This window comes from Rhamphochromis longiceps, linkage group LG20 (assembly GCF_057381845.1).
Source record: "Rhamphochromis longiceps isolate RC_006_pf linkage group LG20, R_longiceps_female_GT1.1, whole genome shotgun sequence".
NCBI classification, from domain to species: domain Eukaryota; kingdom Metazoa; phylum Chordata; class Actinopteri; order Cichliformes; family Cichlidae; genus Rhamphochromis; species Rhamphochromis longiceps.
Genome location: NC_140576.1, coordinates 38,296,692 through 38,316,346, shown reverse-complemented (window position 1 = coordinate 38,316,346; position 19,655 = coordinate 38,296,692). Strand labels below are relative to the sequence as shown.

At 46.6% G+C, this 19,655-nt stretch overlaps 1 protein-coding gene across 1 annotated transcript in view; it reads right to left on the bottom strand.

Annotated features, from left to right (window-relative positions):
• The window catches only part of srms (src-related kinase lacking C-terminal regulatory tyrosine and N-terminal myristylation sites), a 27,173-nt gene extending 8,018 nt beyond the window's left edge, over positions 1-19,155 (bottom strand). The window contains exons 1-3 of the mRNA XM_085393720.1: positions 18,270-19,155; positions 14,824-14,945; positions 9,347-9,513 (exon numbers count right to left, since the gene is read on the bottom strand). Coding sequence (XP_085249846.1) covers positions 9,347-9,513; positions 14,824-14,945; positions 18,270-18,643 — 663 coding nt within the window. The 5' untranslated portion in view covers positions 18,644-19,155. The remainder of the gene's footprint in view (positions 1-9,346; positions 9,514-14,823; positions 14,946-18,269) is intronic.
• Positions 19,156-19,655: the final 500 nt, after the last annotated feature.

Sequence of the window (19,655 nt, the reverse complement as noted above, 5' to 3'; positions counted from 1 at the left end):
CCGCCAGCCGTTACTCTGGCGGAGGTTCGGTGTTGCATCTCCGGTCCACTTATGACTAAGTCATCCATTCTTGTGTTTTGTTCCAAGTTGTCTGTTTTCTTGTCCTTCTCCTTTATCAAGTTTTTTAGTTGTTTTATCTCATCCATTAGGTCATGTAGCATATTAGTTGTTTAGCCACTTTGCTCAGTTCATCAGACATGAAATTAAGTGATTTCCTAATCTCCTCCAACTCCTCTTTAACTCCTGGGTTTGCTTTTTCAGGCAGCATTTTGAAAACGGTGAGATTGTGATGGCCCGTTCAGGCTTCCTCACTGTGCTATAATCATGTTGTTGATAGTATTGGACTGTAAAGGTAATCATTTATGGACCAGTAATAAGCAGCAGTGTCTACACTGAAGTGTTTTTGTGGACCACAGTTATTCAGTGACCAATGAGGTGGCTGGTTTTACTCCTATGAGAATTTAAAAAGTAAAGACACAAATGTGAGGAGATGTTGTGCTGCTCAGAATCAGGATGAAGGTTTGGTCTCCAAGCTGTTAATAGTCAGTCATTGGTCCCATCTGCTGTTCATTAAACAAATGAAGACAACACATCGGATTTAAAGTGCTGCAGAGACTCCTGCTGCCTGCAGGGGGCGCCTGTGTCTGCACTGCATCTGTTTCAGAGCTTCGATTTAACCTGAGCCAAGACCTCAGAAGCAGCTGATGTCATCAGGGAGGGGAGGAGGGGTCGGTGGCGGTCTGAAACGTTGGCGCGCTCCGCTCCATCGCCTCCCGCCAGACTGAGGAGGCATGAAGACAGACTGCAGCTCACAGATGACATAATTACACTGCTGCATGCTTTTATTCTGAAACTCTTCCACATACTTTACTTTGTTTATGACACTTCAAACATGTTTTGTCTATGGAACGTCTTTACTGTCAAAGTGTGAGTTAGGGGCTGGAGGAGCCAACGGTAACATGAGGCACTATAGTTCAGAGGTCAGAGGTCAGGAGGACCGCTCCAGCCGCTTTCAGCTCCGAGCTTCTGGAACAACCAATCTGTGGCGTTGTTTTTGTGCCACTATTCTGAGCGCACGACAAATGTGCAGGTGGAAGCGTTGCATTTTGAGCAGAAATTTATTTTAAGCGAAGAAAAGCTGAATTTGAGTGAACAAAATCCATTGCTGCGCGCCAAACATGTGTTTCAGTGTTTGCTATTATACACACACAGACACACACAGACACAGACACACACACAGACACACACACACACACCAGCAGCCCCTCTCACTCAGTTTTTGCTCTTTCGCTCGCTCGCAATGTGTCGCTTGCGCTCTCAACATTTCAGCCCGTGCGCGCTCAACTCTTCTCTACACAGTTTTTTTTTCCATATATTTTTATTGAAATTTTTTATAGTACAATACAAACAAATGTTGAACACCCTCACATTCACACATCCATCCATACATCAAACCTGCCTACATCACATTCAAATGTAGAAATGAGCATAGTTCTCACAGCAATACAAAAATACAATGGGTTTGGATAGACAAGATTCTCCCCTCCTTTCCTTCTTCTTTTCCTTTTTGTTCATAAATGTCCTTCACCTCCACTCCCTAAAATAGTCATATATGGCTTCCACATATTCACAAAGTCCCATTGTTTGCCCTTGGCAATATATGTCAGTCTTTCCAGGCCTAGAGAGATTGCAATTTCCTTCTTCCAGAGTCCCATGGAGGGAGCATCCATACTCTTCCAACATAGCACAATGGCTCTTCTGGCTTGAAGTAGTCCGTAGTCCAGTAATTTAGTTTTTTTCCCCGATTGCTTAAATTCCCTTGGATATATTCCAAGTACACAGAGTTTTCCTATTAAAGGGATTTTTACCTTAAACACTTCAGACAGATATTTGATAACATCTTTCCAAAAGTCCTGGATTTTAGGACACTCCCATAGACAATGAAGAAGAGTTCCTTTTTCAACTAGACATTTAGTACAGATGTCCGGAATATCATTGGACATATGATGAAGCTTGACAGGTGTTATATAGGTTCTCATGAGCCATTTATATTGCAGTAGTTTAAAGCGTGTGTTTATTGTTTGTTTTTGTGCTTTTAAGCAGGCCTGGTTCCAGTCATTTTCATCTATGTCCTCTTGGATCTCGCTTCTCCAAGCATCCAGTTTATCTGCTGCTGAGTCTTTGGAGGAAAGCACCAGTAAATTATAATATATAGAGAGAAAACCTTTCCCTTTTGTATTCTTAACACATACCTCCTCTATTTTTGTCAATGGTGGAAGTTCAGCAATCCTTTGCAGTTTTGATGACAAATAGTTTTTCAATTGTAAATATTTAAAAAAATGCTTTGGGGGTATTAAATATTTTTTACACAACTGATCAAATGTGAGCAGTATGCCATCTGCATATAGGTCTTTAATTTTTTGAATGCCTTTATTTTTCCATATTTTAAATCCCCCATCACTTTTACCAGGCGTGAACTTTTCATTTCCCCAAATAGGGGTAAATCGCGAAAGCGATGGAGGATCGCCCACATATTTATGAGCTGCATGCCAAATTATAATTGTATTTTTCAAGAAAGGGTTCCTTGTAGTTTTTTTTAATATCTTAGTGTCTGAAGAATATAGAAAAGTGTGTAAGGGAAGATCTGGAACAGATTTTTGCTCGATGTCAACCCAGGCTGGAGGTGTTGTTGGGCAGAAATAATGGGTGGCTGATGTTAGTTGGGCAGCCATATAATACCATCTGAGGTTGGGGACTTGGAGACCTCCTCTTTCATAGGGCAAGTAAAGTAGTTGTAAGCGGAGCCTTGCCTTCTTATTATTCCAAATAAATTGGTTAAATAGTTTGTTTAAACTGTCAAAAAATGAAGTTGGTAGAGGCAACGGAAGTGTTTGGAAGTAATATAAAAATTTGGGTAAAATTGTCATTTTTAGGATATTTATCCGGCCTATCATAGATACAGGCAGGTTTGTCCAACGGTTTAGCATTTCCGTGACCTCTCCTACAAGGGGATCATAATTTATTGAGGTTATGTCCTTGAGGCTTGGAGTGATCCTAATGCCTAAATATTTAAAGCCTGTTGCAGTTGTCTTAAATGGGGTGGCCACCACAGGGCTTCTTCTTTCTTCCTCATTAAGAAACATTAATTCTGATTTAGAATTGTTAATTTTGTATCCTGAAAATTCTCCAAATGTTTTTATTAATGTTACTAAATTAGGGATACTATCTTTCAGATTAGTCAAAAAAAATATAATATCATCTGCAAATAAAGAAATTAGATGGTCTCTTCCTCCAATTCTTGTCCCTGATATTCCTGCATTTGCTCTCACAGCTATGGCCAGAGGTTCTATTGCTAACACAAAGAGAATTGGTGACAGAGGGCAGCCCTGCCTGGTTGATCGCTGTAAATTAAAGGGTTTTGATACGTTATTATTAGTTAAAACTTGTGCTGTTGGATGTGTATACAATAATCGAATCCATTTCAGGAATGTTTCACCTAGTCCATATCTGGGGAGCACTTGTAAGAGATAATTCCATTCTATTCTATCGAAGGCTTTGCACGCATCTAGTGATAGCAGCGCAGTGTCCTCCCTATTGTTTTTCTCATAAAGTACATTGAGGACACGTCTTATATTATGATAGCCTTGTCTCGTTTTAACAAAACCTTGTTGATCGTCTGTTATCAAATTAGGCACACATTTATCTAGTCTTCTAGAGAGTGCTTTACACAAAATCTTCGTATCACATCCCATAAGACATATCCCCTATAAGAGGAGCATTCAGTCGGAGGCTTATTTGGCGTCAATAAAAGGGTTATTGTAGCTAATCTCAGTGAGTCTGGGAGTATTCCGGACTTATATGACTCCTCATACATGTTAAGAAGTGGCAGTATTAATTTATTTTTAAATGTTTTATAGAATTCCATTGGAAGTCCATCAGGACCAGGCGTTTTACCGCTATTCAGGTCGTCTATGGCTTCTGACAGGTCTTTTATTGTTAAATGACTATCAAGGGCTGTTTTATCCTCTTCTGAGAGGGTTTGAAATTTTAACTGATCAAGAAATGCATCTTGTGTTTCTCTGTTTCCCGTATATTCAGATTGGTATAAAGATTGATAAAACTCTCTGAAATTTTCATTTATTTTTAGAGGGTCTGTTGTTATAATACCCGATTTGGACTTTATGTGGGTGATGGCCTTTTCTGCTTGCATCTTTTTTATCCTCCAGGCCAATAATTTTCCTGCCTTCTCTCCTTGGTCATAAAATAATTGTTTGGTCCACATTAAACTTTTTGCCACTTTCTCTGCTGTTAATTTATCATACCTGGCTCTTAGAATAGTCAGATTGTTTAGTTTAGTGGGATCATTGCTCTGGTAAAATTCTGTTTCATTAGATTTAATTTGCCTTTCTAATGATTTTAATTCTTGGTTATATTGCTTACTCTTGTTGCTACTGTAGCTTATAATTTCCCCTCTTATGTAAGCTTTAAATGCTTCCCACCTAATACTAGCTGTGGTTTCATCTTTATTTATTTGAAAATATTGATCAATGCAAGTTTCTATAAATTTGACAAATGATGGGTCCTTTAACAAAAATGTTTGCATCCTCCATCGCTTTACACCTTGATCAACTTCGCCCAATCTAACTGATAGACATACTGCTGCGTGATCACTAATCACAATACTGTTATACCAACAGTTCTCAACACAAGGTAATAACTCTGTAGAGATAAGAAAGTAGTCTATCCGCGAATGACTTTGATACGAGCTAGAATAACATGAAAATTCCCTGTTATTTGGATTCCTTGTTCTCCAGACCTCATTTAATCTCAAATCTTTCATATAGTTAAAAAGTATTTTTCTAGTCTGGGTATGAGTAGTGTCAGTTTGAGACGACCTATCCAGGTTAGGGTCCAGGGCGCAATTGAAGTCCCCTCCTATGATATAAAGGCCCTCCAAGGTTGATATTGTGAGAAATAGATTTTCATAGAAGGATGGGTTATCCTCGTTGGGGCCATAGATATTTATCAGGTTTATTTCTAACATGGAGATACGGCCCTGCACAATTACATATCTCCCGTTTGGATCTGTAATCACCCTCGTAGTTTGAAATGGGATTGACTTATGTATAAGAGTAATGACTCCTCTGGCATGTCTAGTAAAAGAAGAGAAATATACCTGACCCTGCCATCTTTTGGTTAATAAATGTATCTCTGATGCAGTAAGATGAGATTCCTGTAGGAAAATAATCCTAGAGTTAAAATGTTTTAGTCGGTTTAATACTTGTTTCAGTTTAGCTAACTTCCGTATCCCCCTAACGTTCCAGGTCGTAATGTTAACCTTCAAAATGTTCTCTTTAGTTGTCCTCTCCATAAAATATTGTCAGACTGTTCACTTAAATAAACAAAGTAAAAGGAAAATTGAAGAAGCAGGTTTGCACATACATTCACACACTCACACATACCAGATAAAGAACTTGTAAACAATTTCTGATTGAACATTTGCATTTCCTTGTTGGAAATGTCTCCCCCCTCCCTTGAACAAATTATTTGGAGGGCGTTAATCCACATCACTGAGGAGTAACTAGTCAACGCGACCTCTCCAAAACCCCATAAATCAGACAGTGTACACTAACCATACAATGATACTGATTCTTCCCCCACAATAAAGCAAAGTTTACCCTTGGTAGGACAAAAAAAAAAAAAAAAAAAAAGACTTAGGTGAGGTTCAGCTGTTAATCTACTACCCAAAAACGATTGCAATCAAACTTAGAACGAATATGCGCTTAAAAACGCCCAGTTATGGTAACATAAGTCCCACATAAATTCGAGCTCAAAATTTTATCTGTCTCTTATCAGTGACTCAATTACTGGTCGGTTATGTTGAAGCAGAGGCAGTCTTATGGAGTGTCTTAATGGTTAACCTGCTGTTTAACCAACTCACTGGTGATGAGCATCCTCTGCTGTTTCCTTCGGCAGATTCTTGTAGAATTTTTCGGCTTCTTGAGGTGTTGAGAAGAGGTGGATCTTCCCACCGTACAGGATTCTGAGTCTGCATGGGTTGTGCTGGAATCCACGGAAGGCATTGATATCAATAAACAGTTTGACAACCGGGTGAAATCCCCGTCGGATCCGAACCGTCTCCGCAGACAGATCCTGTGCAAATGTGATCTTGGCCCCATCATGTGTAATTTGTTGTTTTCTTGCTTCCCGATATACCAGTTCCTTCTCTTGGAATTTTAAGAAACGAATAAGCACCGCTCTGCTCTGGTTTGGTTTCCCGGAGGCAAGCGTGCGATGCACTCGCTCCAGTGTGAATGACTTGTCGGGCGCTAGCCCCAGCCACTTAGGTAGCATGATGTTAATAAAGTCGAAGAGTGATTGTTGCCCCTCTGCTCCCTCTTTTATGCCGAAGATGCGCAGGTTCTTTCGTCGTCCGCGGTTTTCCAAATCATCTGTTTTGGCTTCAAGAAGTGCGATTCGTTTGATAGCCGAGTTCAGTGACGTTTCTGTTTTCTCAAGTGTGCTTTCAACTTCGGCAATGCGGGCTTCGGCCTCTTCGATATGAGCCCCCTGGTTCAATATGTCTTGCTTTACCTCCGAGACTTTACCCTCCAGTGCAGTCACTGCGCTCGCCATCCCAGTCAGTCTTATATCGATGCTGTCCAACTTGGCTCCAAAATCCGACCGGAGTGATTTGAGTTCATCCAAAACCTCGGCTATGCTAGCCATGTTAGCATCTGTGTCGGACGTTGATGGTATAGCGCCTGTCTTGCATCTTCGGGTAAAGATGTCACACTGTTTCACAGATGAAGCTTTTGACATGTCAGTGCCGTATATTCCAGACCACACTAACAGCATATGCAAGGGTTTTTTATAGAAAGTTTGTACACTGTCCTGAGAGCGACCTCGCTAAGCTGCCATCTTAATGCTTGGCCACGTGACCCCCCCTTTCTCTACACAGTTATATTTGTGCCACAAAACCAGCCAATCACAGACTTGGATGCTCTTTCTGGCGCAAAGTGGGCGATAAACGAATCGCTACTCTGTGCTCCTCCGCCACTGCCTCGTTTGACTTTTGGACAAAATGGATTCTGGGATATTGCATTTCCTCATTTCGAGCTGATTGGAGACCAGAACAGCCAATCAGACCTGTGTGTCTGTGTGTGTGTCTGTGTGTGTCTGTCTGTGTGTGTGTGTGTCTGTCTGTGTGTGTGTGTGTCTGTCTGTGTGTGTGTGTCTGTCTGTGTGTGTGTGTCTGTCTGTCTGTGTGTCTGTCTGTGTGTGTGTGTGTGTGTGTGTGTGTCTGTCTGTGTGTGTCTGTCTGTGTGTGTGTGTGTGTGTCTGTGTGTGTGTGTGTAATAGCAAACACTGAAACACATGTTTTGCACGCAGGAATGAATTTTCTTCACTCAAATTGAGCTTTTCTTCGCTCAAAATGCAACACTTGCACATTTGTTTTACGTGCGCTCAGAACAGTGGCACAAAAGTAACGCCACACCAATCAGGTGTGCTTGTGGGAGTTGGTTAAACATTCAAGTTTAAAATGAAAGTAAAAACCAGTTTGTGGTGAGACTACAGAAAACACAGCGACTGCATTCCTGTGATTCCAAGAAGCAGGAAGAGCTCATCCTGCGGGTCATGCATCACGCTACTCATTCACGCAGCCAATGCACGATGTCATGTTGGCCGTGACCATCTTTGCGGACCCTTCCAGAGGTCTTAGATGCAGATGTTTGATGATGTAATTACTTGACTTTGACTTGCTGTTAATACACAGAACAATAGAGGAATGGTTTTAATGTTAAAAATAAATCCTTTTTTCTTTAGCGTCACTGGTTGGTGGGGTTGGGTCACTGTGGGCCCTCAGTTCAGCTCCCCTCCCTGCACGGTCACAGGTTCCACTGTGGCCCCGCTCAACATCGTGACCTGTTCCTCTGGCACTAAATACTCATCTTTTTATGTGGCCACAGCCTCCAGTGTGTTTATCGGTCACATACAGGTCGCCTGGCTCGTGTTACAGCAGGTATCAACATGTGTGGGGAAAATACATGTTGCTAAGCAACGTGGTATGGTGTGATTGCGTTTTACACTCATTTCTGTGGCGTCCTCAGCGGCTCACAGTTATACATCAGGGGTGGGCAACTCCAAGCCTCGAGGGCCGGCGTCCTGCAGGTTTTAGATGTGATCCATCACAGCTGATTTAAATGTCTGACCTCCTCAACATGTCTGAAGTTGTCCAGAAGCCTGGTAACGAACTAATCACGTGATTCAGGTGTGCTGACCCAGATCTAAAACCTGCAGGACGCCGGCCCTTCAGGACGCCGGCCCTTCGGCCCTGCAGGACGCCGGCCCTGCAGGACGCCGGCCCTTCAGGACGCCGGCCCTTCAGGACGCCGGCCCTTCAGGCCTGGAGTTGCCACCCCTGGTCTACACGGTCATGTGATCCCTTTGTTTTTGCCCCACAGCCTGAGCCTCACTGCTCGATGAATACACCTGCTGCAGGGAGTGATGAGGTCAAAACGAAGCCTCGGCGCGTCTAGTGTCGAACATTTCAGTAACAGCGTGTGTGAACATGACGCAGATATAAACCATTACTAACTAGATTTAAAAAAACCAAGGTGGAAGATGGCCATCGTTTATATACAGTCTGTCATCCTGTTACTTGGGCCTTTATTTTAATATTATTACTGTTTTTGGTAAATATAATAATAACATCATTACATTTACTATATTGATTACATATAATGATGTTATAATTCTATACAGTTGATGAGTCTCAGACGTGTGCGTACAAACACTTTCAGCATTAACACATATTCATGCAGCACGGCGTGAATACAGACTGCTGGAAGTCTGCTCATGTTTGTGTACTTCTATTGTTGTGAACTCAGTCGTTACAGTGAACCTGCTCCACTGGTGGATCTTCATAAATGTAAGGGCCAATCAGACGGGGAGGAGCTGCTGGTTTCAGACAGAGGATGCTGTGGCGAGCAGGTATCAGCTATCAATCAGCTGCTCTGTCCACACAGACGTTACAGAGAAATGTAACGTCCACAGCTGGACGGCCAGGATTGAGCATGTTTACGTTTTTCAGGTCGAAGCTCGCTCTCCGACTAAAAGCAGTTTTTGGTCCGCGTCCTCGTCATCGCGTCAGATAAAGACTGTAACTTAAAGAAGTAAAGCGGAGCCTCGTAGCAGCGACGTGTGAAAAATACAAATGTGCTGTAGCTTCAACAAGAACGAAGCCCATCAGGTTTCAGCCTGCGAGGTAAACGACGGTGACCTGCCCGCAGCAGGTCGGAGCCGGCACAAGGAGAAGCTAAAAGCTTTTGTTTCAGAGTCCTACCTGCTGGGCGCATGGCTCCTCCAGCAGCACGCCGAGACTGCGAGAGTTCTTCTGGTAGTAGGCGATGAGCTCGCCCAGTGTGGCGAAAGAGATCTTATCCGAGATGAGGTACGCTCCGATGGAGGAGCGCTGGACCCGGAAGTGGAACACTTTCCCCTCGCTCCGAGCTGTAACACAGAGGGAGGAGCTTAATGTGGTTATATCATCAGGTTTTTACTTATACTCCGAGACCAATGGGACATAGAAGAGATCCTGGGTGCTTTAACTGCACTCACGATGGGAGTAAATTTACTGTGAGGCAAAGACGAGTTTCTGGCATTTAGAGGCAGCGCTGTTGGTCTGAATAATAAAACCTGCAAACACAGGGTCTGACTAAAGAGGCCTACTGGACTTATTCTTTTATACATTTGATCCTGTATGAACGACGGCTGAAGAGCCTCTTCAAGCTTCAGACGGTCGACTCATCCACAGGTAACAGCAGGCTATGACATGTAAAGTCAGCTGTACCTGCACAGTTCAAAACCAGCCCATAAAACAGTGAGGTGAAAAGCATGAAGTGATGAGCTGCCTGGAGCCTTCACTGTTTCTCCTGAGCACAGGAGCTCCTCACAGGGATCGATTATTCCTCACAGACTCCTTCATTTAACAGACAGAGACACGCGTCACTCACAGGATCTGCCGATTCAGGAAATATGGCAGATGTCCCGCCTTCTACCCCCAAAGAATCAGCTGATAGCAGTGATGAGGTCGAGGGTCAGGAAGGTTTGAGCTGTGTGCCGTCAGGTGTAAGTACTGCTCTCTGGCAGGTAGCTCCAAGCCCTCCTGGGTTTTAAATGCACCTTAGAACACACATGCATCAACACTACAATGAGCGGGTGGAGGGAGGTTTGGAGTCTTCTCTCACCCCCGTTCTCTGCGACCTGCTGGAGCAGGGGGGCTAGGACTAGGAGGAGGAGTTGGCCGTCCGACTGCGGTCTGGAGTGTGGAGCCTTCCTGCTGCTGCGGAGTCGGGGTGGTCTGCCTCCCCCCACCGCAGGGAAAAGGGAAACACCACCTGGGTCTGGGTGCAGTTCCCCCCTCCAGGGGCAAGGGCACCTAGACCCGGTTTGTAGAGTACGCTTGGGGAGTGTGATCGTGTGTACAACGTCTCTTTATGTCTGTCTCCACGTTGGTTGAGTGTGGAGTAAGTGCATATGAGAGCATGAGGGTGGGAATGGATGTTTGTGTCTGTGTGTGCCTGTATGTCTGTGTCTATATGTCAGGTTGGGTGTCAGGCGCCACCTCTCTGGGGACATCTCAGGCCCTCCAAGGTTTGGAGGCCTATCTCCCCCTACCACCACTTCCCCTGTCAGTGGCGGACCCCCTCAGACATCGGTGCGTTGGTGGTTCTTTGTGTCCGGGGATGGGCGTCCAGGTACACACCGGCTCACTCCTTGGCGGCCGCTTATCGGGGCCTGGAGCCTGGGGCTCGCTCGGGCCACTTCGGAGGTGGGGTGCCCCCGGGGCCTGGGGCTCGGTCACTCAGGCGCAGCTGGCTGCCGGCGGAGCTCACGGGCACGTCACTGCAACCCCCCCTGGCTTCTGCTCCGCGGCTGCTGAGTGAGCCCTCATCTGGGACTCTCCTCAGCTCTTTCTGGGACAGTGGCGCGGCTGCCCCTCTGTTGGTCTTCCTTGGTCTCTTGTGTTCTGGGGGCCTCTGGATGTCTGGAGTTTTGATCTCCTCCACACCTGCTTCACGCCCTGGAGGACGGGGCTGTGGCCCCCCCACACCCTCTAGCAGATTATTACATGAAGGAACCTTTTAAAAAACAAAAAACAAGCGCGTCCATGCTCACAGGTGTACACACGGGTGATCACACCCACAAACTACACCCTTTTTGGCTCCTACCTCAAAGCACACTGTGTTCTGTTGATCTTATGTGCTGCACAATAATGTTTAACATTTAGTATTTACTGTCATATTCCCATATATCATTGTGATGTTGTTTATTCTATTACTCTTGTTCTCTTCTGCTTGCTTTCTTTTTTCTTTCTCAGCAGGTGATCCAGGTGATTGATATATGCATTTTTTTTCTCTGCTCGTTCTGTTGGTTTTTGTCTTTTGCCCTTCTCCCCCGTCCCTCTTCTCAGCTGTTTCTCTTTCCCTCTTTCTTTCTCCCCTTCTTTCCCCCAGTCAAGTCTGTCCCGTATTCAGTAAGTGAAAATAAAATAAACAATAAAAGGTGAATCAAATGGACCATTACGGCAAGGCTGGGATGGTCAATTTGGTAAAGTAAATCCGTTGGGCATCTTTCTTTGCCTTTAGACAACAATTCTGATGCAAAAGAGCCAAACGGGACAGGCAAAAAAAAAAAAAAAAAGTTAAGTACTGCTTAACGTAACGTGATGAGCGCCATGTTTGATTGGTGGAAGGAAACAGACATTAACGAGGCTCTGACGATGGCCATCTGAGCACGTGCAGCAGAGTAACCTGAAGGGGAAAGGTTGAGCACAGTCGGTGATCTCTGCAGATATTTTTGCATCAGCCGTGAGGCCAAACATGCAGCTTTCAGGGCTCACCAGGACTCGCTCAGGGGGGATGTCGGCACACGAGCTCGACCACAGCATCAGACTCCAGGAAGACACACAGTTACCTTCATTCATGCTCGCCAGTTAAGCTTTCTGCTTCCTCCAGTGTAATATATATATGGAGTCATAATTAAACATGAAAAAACAGGTTAATGATACAGGATCGTTTTTAATACTCAAACCCTCCTGATTTTCACTGTTATGAAACTGTGGACATGCTCTGCAGCACTGGCTGCACATGCACACATATGCAGCAGTGTTACATGTACTGGCATCCAGGAAGACGAACACGTTTTTATATGTGTGACTGAGCTCTGCTGTGCTCCACTCTGCTGTGTGCAGAGCCCTGATGATGCATATTTCAGCAAGACTAGCACAGTGAAAACTGAGCATCTAACTGCAGCATCGTCCCCCTGGGACCGAAAGGACCTTGAAGGGGGGCGGGGGGGAAAGGTAGAGAGGAAAAGCTGCAGATGTGGAGACAGAGAAGAAAGAGCCGAGCTGGAGGACGCAGTAACAATAACTTCAAGGCCACAAATCCCAGAAATCCTCCAGCACCTAATCCTGATTAGAGAGCTGCTGTGGCTCTGAGAGCGCAGCGAGCTCATGCACATCACAGAAACAACCAATGAGCTGCTAAAGCTGAACTACTCTGTTTACTCGCAGCTTCCTATTTTACCTCTGGACTCTAACAGAAGAGCTGTGCATCAGTCACAGTCCAAAATAATCCTTCTTTACATGAAGAACTGTCTCACCACTCCATAAACAGGCTGTGAAGTAGTGGTGTTCCAGTTAAAGGGGTAACCCTTTCCTGCCGCTCCTCAGTGCTTCCAGAGTGTTTTCCACAGACCGGACGTTAGCGTTCCGGGTTTGCTGACACACCTGTGACATTAAACCCACAGAGCGGAGCAGGAACAGCATCTCTGAGCTCCGGCACAAGAATCAGCGGTTACTGCGCAGTCATACACCAGTCTCTGTCCACTAAACTGGTTCTGCTGATCTGTGAGTGTGTATGTGTCATCTTTAATATTAGTTGGGCTTCACAGACATGTACCTGCTGTCAGCTGCACAGAAATGTATGCAGTGTTTTCTAATGGACGTATAACCTAAAGGAAGTGTGGATGATGGGAAGAGGACGGCTGCAGTCTGCGCCGCAGGGTTCACAGCGGTTACTAAACATACACTGAGCTCTGAAACTGCTCGTGCTCAGTACGAACATGTGACTTATAAGACAGGAAGTAAGAGAAGGAGAACGGGCCCACGTTGTTTTTTCATGTTGTTTCTTCAGAGTTTTAGGAGCCGACACATCAGCTTAGTGTTCCAGCTGGAAAGGTGAGAGTCTACCTGGCTCCTCGTGTCCAATCAGAATAAAGCAAACACAATCTAATTTATTTCATACAAGTAAAAACTCTGACTGTAACATTAATCGTTTTATGTTTACTTTAAGCCACTGTGGGTCATGGCCCTGCCTGGGACAGCTGAGCTGGGGGCGGAGTCTAAAGTGACATCATCCACCTTTCATTAAGGTGGCTGAAAAGCAAACAAAGGAACAGCAGACACACAAAGAGTCCCTTTGCTGTCAGACCGGTCCGGCGAGTGGACCTCTGCACACCCAAAACATCCACACATCACACAGCAGACGTGTGACACTGTCAGACTCACACAGTGAATACAGCAGACATGTTTACCTGCTTCTAGAAATTCCACTTCTGCCTTATGGAAAAGACGGCGTCACACAGCTTAACAATAAAAAAATCAGTCGAGCAGAGCGTGGACGAGCACCGAGTAACAAATACGATAATACGTCTGTTTCATTTGTCTGAAAGGACGATGACATGCTGCTGATTTATAGGAATATCTGACAGAGAATGTTACCAACAGTCATGTGCTTGTGTTACAGCAGAGCGCTTGTTTTGTGACCCGTCCTAGTTCTGCTATAACCTGATGTGTCTGCATGTCACATTTTTGGCATATTAATGATTTTTAACATGTGACTGCTCACGCCTGTACTAAAAGCTGTGTTGTTGACCTAACTCCATGGCTAACCTTCATGTTTGAGGAAGACACATGGAATCTATCAGACAGACACAGTGCACACCTGTGCCGAGCACAGTCCCAGACCAGCCCCTGATTAGTCCCAGACCGGTCCCTGATTAGTCCCAGACCAATCCCAGACCGGTCCCTGATTAGTGCCAGACCGGTCCCAGACCGGTCCCAGACCAGTCCCAGACTGGTCCCTGATTAGTCCCAGACCGGTCCCTGATTAGTCCCAGACCGGTCCCAGACCGGCCCCTGATTAGTCCCAGACCAGTCCCAGACTGGTCCCTGATTAGTCCCAGACCGGTCCCTGATTAGTCCCAGACCAGTCCCAGACCGGTCCCAGACCAGTCCCAGACCGGCCCCTGATTAGTCCCAGACCAGTCCCAGACCGGTCCCAGACCGGCCCCTGATTAGTCCCAGTCCTGCAGCAGCTGCTTAAATCAGCTCTGTTCCAACCATTCTTTTACATTTTTAATCCTCGAGTGTTAGAAAGTACTTTAAACGGAGACCTTCGCCGACTCTCTGCTGGCCTCTGACGGACGCGTTTCTGAGGGAAGAAGCTTGGTTGGGTCACTTTACGGTGAGATGGTTCAGTTTGGTTTGGTCTGTGTTTTCAACAATAACGTGGCTCTTTTACTGGGAGGATCTGACTGAGACTGGGAGATGATTGGTTGTTGTTTTCCTGTCCGCAGCCCGGCCAATGACCCCGGCTGTGGCGTCCTCAGGCCAGAATCATGTCGACGCCCACGAGTTTCCTTTAAAGGCAGACTGCTGTGTACTCGTGGCGTCTTCTCCTCCAACTGTAACTTTTTATACATCAGGCAGTTTGTCTGTAAGAGGTCAGAGGTCACCACGAAGTGCTCACTCACCAGAGATAGTGTACTCGTCACTGTGACTCTCACTGATGCGAACCAGGAAGGCGCCATCTTTGTTTTGGGAGGCGAGCAGCAGCTTCTCCGCTTTCCCACGGTTTATGTTCCCGTAGTACCACCTGCACAGAGACGGAGTGGGCGGGATGATGGGAGGGAGGGAGTGGATGGAGAGAGAGAAGGAAAGGAAGAGACAGACATGAAGAATGCGTCACACGTGAAGCCATACAAGAACAAAAGCACACACGTGACGCCCGGTCAGTCTGACAGACGGAGCCGTGCGGTCCCGCCCGTTTGCCCAGACAAACCCGCCTGTATTTACTTTAAGTTATCAGAGAGGGCGGGTCCGAGTGGCACGATGCTCGGGTTTCACTGAAACCAGCTCAAACTCGAGCAGCAACAGGTTTGTAAACCAGAGTTTAATGATGCTGTGGGGAAAGACATCAGAGCTCATTACTGACTCACCCATCATTCGTTTCTGCTAGAAATGACAAAAAAGTAGGAACACCAAACATTTCCTGGTTTCAGGTTTACATGGTTCATGTGCATGTTTTGTAAAAAGATTCACCTGCACCTTTTTCCAAACAGCTGAAAAATAAAACCTGCAGTTCCTGTGCCGTCCAGCAGAGGCAGCAGTGAGTCCAGCAGAGATAAGCATGTTTACAGCCTGATACACACTGATTGGTCCTCCCACGTGACACCTGTACGGAGGAGCATGTTTTTAAAAGTCGCCTATGTTTACATTATATTAAGTCTGCATTGTTAGGGGGCGTGGCCTCTGACAGGTGGATAGAGACACAGGTGGCTGTAGCTGCTAGGTTGAGCTGGACGTGTGTTTGTGCTGTTGGAGCCTTTATTGATGACATCATGTGACCAATAACATGGCTGCTGTGAGGTCACTGTACAAATAAGGCTCCAGTTTCGGATTTTATTTGGATGTTCCGGAGCGCCGACGAGCAGGTTTCATGCTAACTGAGCTACATAGCATTAGCTGGTAATTTCATGCTCCTCCCTCTCATCCAAAGGAGGATGGATTTAGATTACATAACAACGCCAGATTCTTATCATATGTTAGGTCAGATATTCTCAGGTGAATTTTAGTGGGTGTTAAAAGTCAAACTGCCTTCCTGTTTACGTTCACAGGCTTAAAGTAACTGATAAGTGTTTCTAAGGAGGCGTGGCCTGCTTCCACGTCATTTCCCAGCAAGTTAAGGAGATAAAGGAATTTGCATTTGATAGCTGTGCTTGGAAATCTTGATATGACGCTCAAAGTAGAAAAGAAGGTCATGAAAGGCTGGAAAAAGGAAGCTGACTGAAAACACAAAAGCATCTGAAAATGCACAATTAACACTCGGGCACAGACAGGTGGGCAGAGTAGACAGGAAAGGGGTGAAACTGGGTGAACGGAGCAGGAAAGGAAGCGATCCAAAGCTCTGAATCATGACGGTTATGAAAATGGATTTGACTTTGATGCAGCTGAACATGATTCCAGCTCAGATCACAAAGCTGAAGTTCTGCACAGGCACTTTCCATTCTCATAAAAGCAAAATAAGTCAGATACTGAAACACTCAGCTGCACCGTGCCCAAAGAAAGATCCCCAGCCTAACTGAGCATGCTCAAACTCCCTAAAGACAAAACTGAGGGCATAAAGACCCACAAAACCCGCAGCACCTGAAAGCAGCTGCACTGCAGAGCTGAGAAAGCCTCACAGTGGAGAAACCCACGCCTGCCTGTGTGCGGGTTACTCATCCTTACATCCAATCAGGTTTGAGCGTGTGAGACTGGACGAATGAGGGAATATAAAGGCTGAAATGAATAAATGAAATGTTTGTTAATGCTTCATTAAAGCTGGAAATCTGAACCGCGCGTCTGGATTGCTTCATTTAGCAGAGGACACTTTAGTCTTTTGGTATATTCGTCTGAAAACGTGGCTTCATTTTCCCTCTGATGATTCTGAGATCGTGATGAACATTCCTGGGGTTGTTAAAGGGTCCAGATGTGCGAGCTGGGCTGTGATGCTCTGCAGACTTTGGATGAGTCCAAACTTCAGCAGCCCGACTCGTCCTCTTGTTCTGCTGTCAGACAAACGCAGTCACTGCTGGGTCGGCAGCGTTCACACCGAAGGTGACGCACACAGAGCTCAGCTGCAGGTGTATGAATAATGGAGCACCTGCAGCCGTGGGCCGGATACCTTCAGACATTCACACCTGACTTTGTCTGAACGCCGGCACCGTGCTTTTCATTCCTCTGCACACAAAGTCTCGAAACTTTTTAGCTTTCAGGGATGTAATCGGGAGAAATGGGGTCGAAAACGGCAGGAACGTTTGGAGGGTCAGCTGACGTCTGACTACAGAGCACCCACGGGCACGCAGCAGGATGAGGGTTAAGCTGCTCTCAGTAAGAGTTCATGTTGTGTCTCTGATGGGCGGAGACAAATGCCATCACATGACAGGAAGAACATGCTGAAAACTTCTTCTGCTGACTGCTCACTGTGCTGAAGCCCCACCCACAGCTCCACGCCACACTTACGTCACTTTGACGTGTGAAAGCAGTCACATGACACAGTTCTACCAATAACAGATCCACTCTGTTATTCTTTAAAAAGCACCCATTTGCACTTGACCTTTGACCCTTTGGACATGAAATGGCATCACTCTGTCCTGTTTAGGGTTTGAGTCTTTGGCTACTCAGCACCTCTGCAGCATTTCTGACAGCAGGGAAAAACACGGAAAAATACACGGCTGTAGTTTCCCGTGTCCGGCCCTCAGCGCCTGAAAGGAAAACAAAACAGGTCCCGGAGAGTGACAGGACGCACACTGGGAGACGGCCCACGGTGCGTCATCAGCGTCAGGTGGAAAGGTGTGGGCTAATTTTAGGTGGATCTTATTATGTGACTAATATTTTCACAGTCACCTGTCACTGTGGCCCCGCCCTAACTTTACCTCAGACTCAGAGCCTGAACCAAACCAGAAAAACCTCAAACTCTCAGATCTGTCCAACAAATTTACAAAGAGTTTCTTGTTTAGTATCAATTTTAGTCTTTAAGAGCCTGAAATGTCATTTTCTGTAAGCTGCAGGGACACTGAGGCTGTCGCAGTTTTGGAGGAAGCCCAAAACAAGCCTCATGGTGTCCCATCAGAGCTGGGACCAGAGCTGGGACCAGCATCAGGAGTTTCGGTCTCACTGTCAGCTTTTATCTTGAGGAGTCTGTTTCTCTCTGCAGCACACAGACTGACTCCAGATTAAATATCTGCTGCTGCACATCAACAAACATGCAGCCAAAGCTCTGAGTGAAACTCATCTGAAAACTCAAAGTTTCATTCATTTAAACGACCGTCAACGTGCTCAAGTTCACACTGACGTCCTAACTCCATTCAGCAGTCGACGCCATCACTCCGAGCCGCGGGGTCGCCCCTGTGTGTGTGTGTGTGTGTGTGTCACTCACTTGTGTTTGGCGAACTCGTCCTGCAGCAGAGCCACGTAGTTGGCGGGGACGAGGCCGGACTCCAGGCTCCCGGTGAGCTTCTTGGCCAGCACGTAGTCTCCGCGCTTCTCGATCACCGACAGCTTGTCGCCCTCCTTAACCGTCAGCTCGTCGTCGCTGCGGGCCTCGAAGTCGAAGAGCGCCGCGTACAGCTGCGCGGGCCGCTTCTTGGGCGCGGGGACGCGGATGTCCCCGGACACGGTGCGGATCTCGGCCGCGTGCGCCGCCGGGTTGGCGATGACGTGGTCGCGGGGCCCGGGGTACCGGAGGCCGGGCCATATCCGGTCCCAGAGGCACGAGCAGCACGGCAAACACGCGCGGCAGCAGCTCTCCATCCCGGCACGCGCAGGTCTGTCCCCGCCGCGGCCCGTCGCTCTCACCGAAATGCGTCCTCCAGCACGCACGCGCCTGCCGCTCGCGCCTGCCCCTCTCCGGAAACATCCCGCCCCGCCGGCGGGCGGACCGGAGGAACCGGTTTGTTCGGCTCCGAGCGGCGGGACGCGCTCGGCGGCTGCGGGAGTGCGCAAACGGAAACCGAGGCTATGCGGGTCGAGCACCGGAGCACAGCGCGGAGGATCGGGTTCGGAGCTCTGCGCACCTCCTGCTGCTCACACACCTGCAAACCGAGGGGGAGGAGCCCCGCAGGTGTGTGCGTGAGAGCGAAAGAGGAGGGAGGTGTGTGTGTGTGCTGGGTCTCCATCCTGTCCCGGGACACCCGGGATGACCACGTGTCCCACCTGCTTTGGAAGTTTTAGCTTTTGTGACGTCACAGGAACAGAAGCAGATGCATCTGAAACTCACCTGACAGCCGCAACACGTTCCGGTGTTCAGGTGTCAGTCCGCCGTTACAAACACACCCACAGGGTGACTCATGAAGTCAAGCTGCAGCACACTGGTGTCCAATATGAGGATCGCAGTCCCCCAAAGGGCCACCACACAGACGTCAGAAACATTTGAGCATTTAAAGAATAAATATTTAATGAAATGATGTGAGTGTGGCCTAATTCTAACAACTCCATTTTATTTATATTCCTGCAGTTCCTCTGACGCCCAGCAGAGGCAGCAGTGAGTCTGTTGAAACCTTCCAGTACAAATAAACATGGAAGTGCAGCTGAAGTATGTAAAATCAAACGCACGTATTCATACAACGAATTATTGAGGAACACAGGCAGTAAAAACTCAATGTTTAATGACATCATGTGACCGATAACATGGCTAACACTGTACTAACAGACCAAGAAGGCGGAGCTCCAGGATTCCAGGATTGTGATTGGATGTTATTCTGTGTATGTGTGATGCTTCCACACAGTCTGTGCTAACCAAGCATCTTTTATATACAGTCTGTGT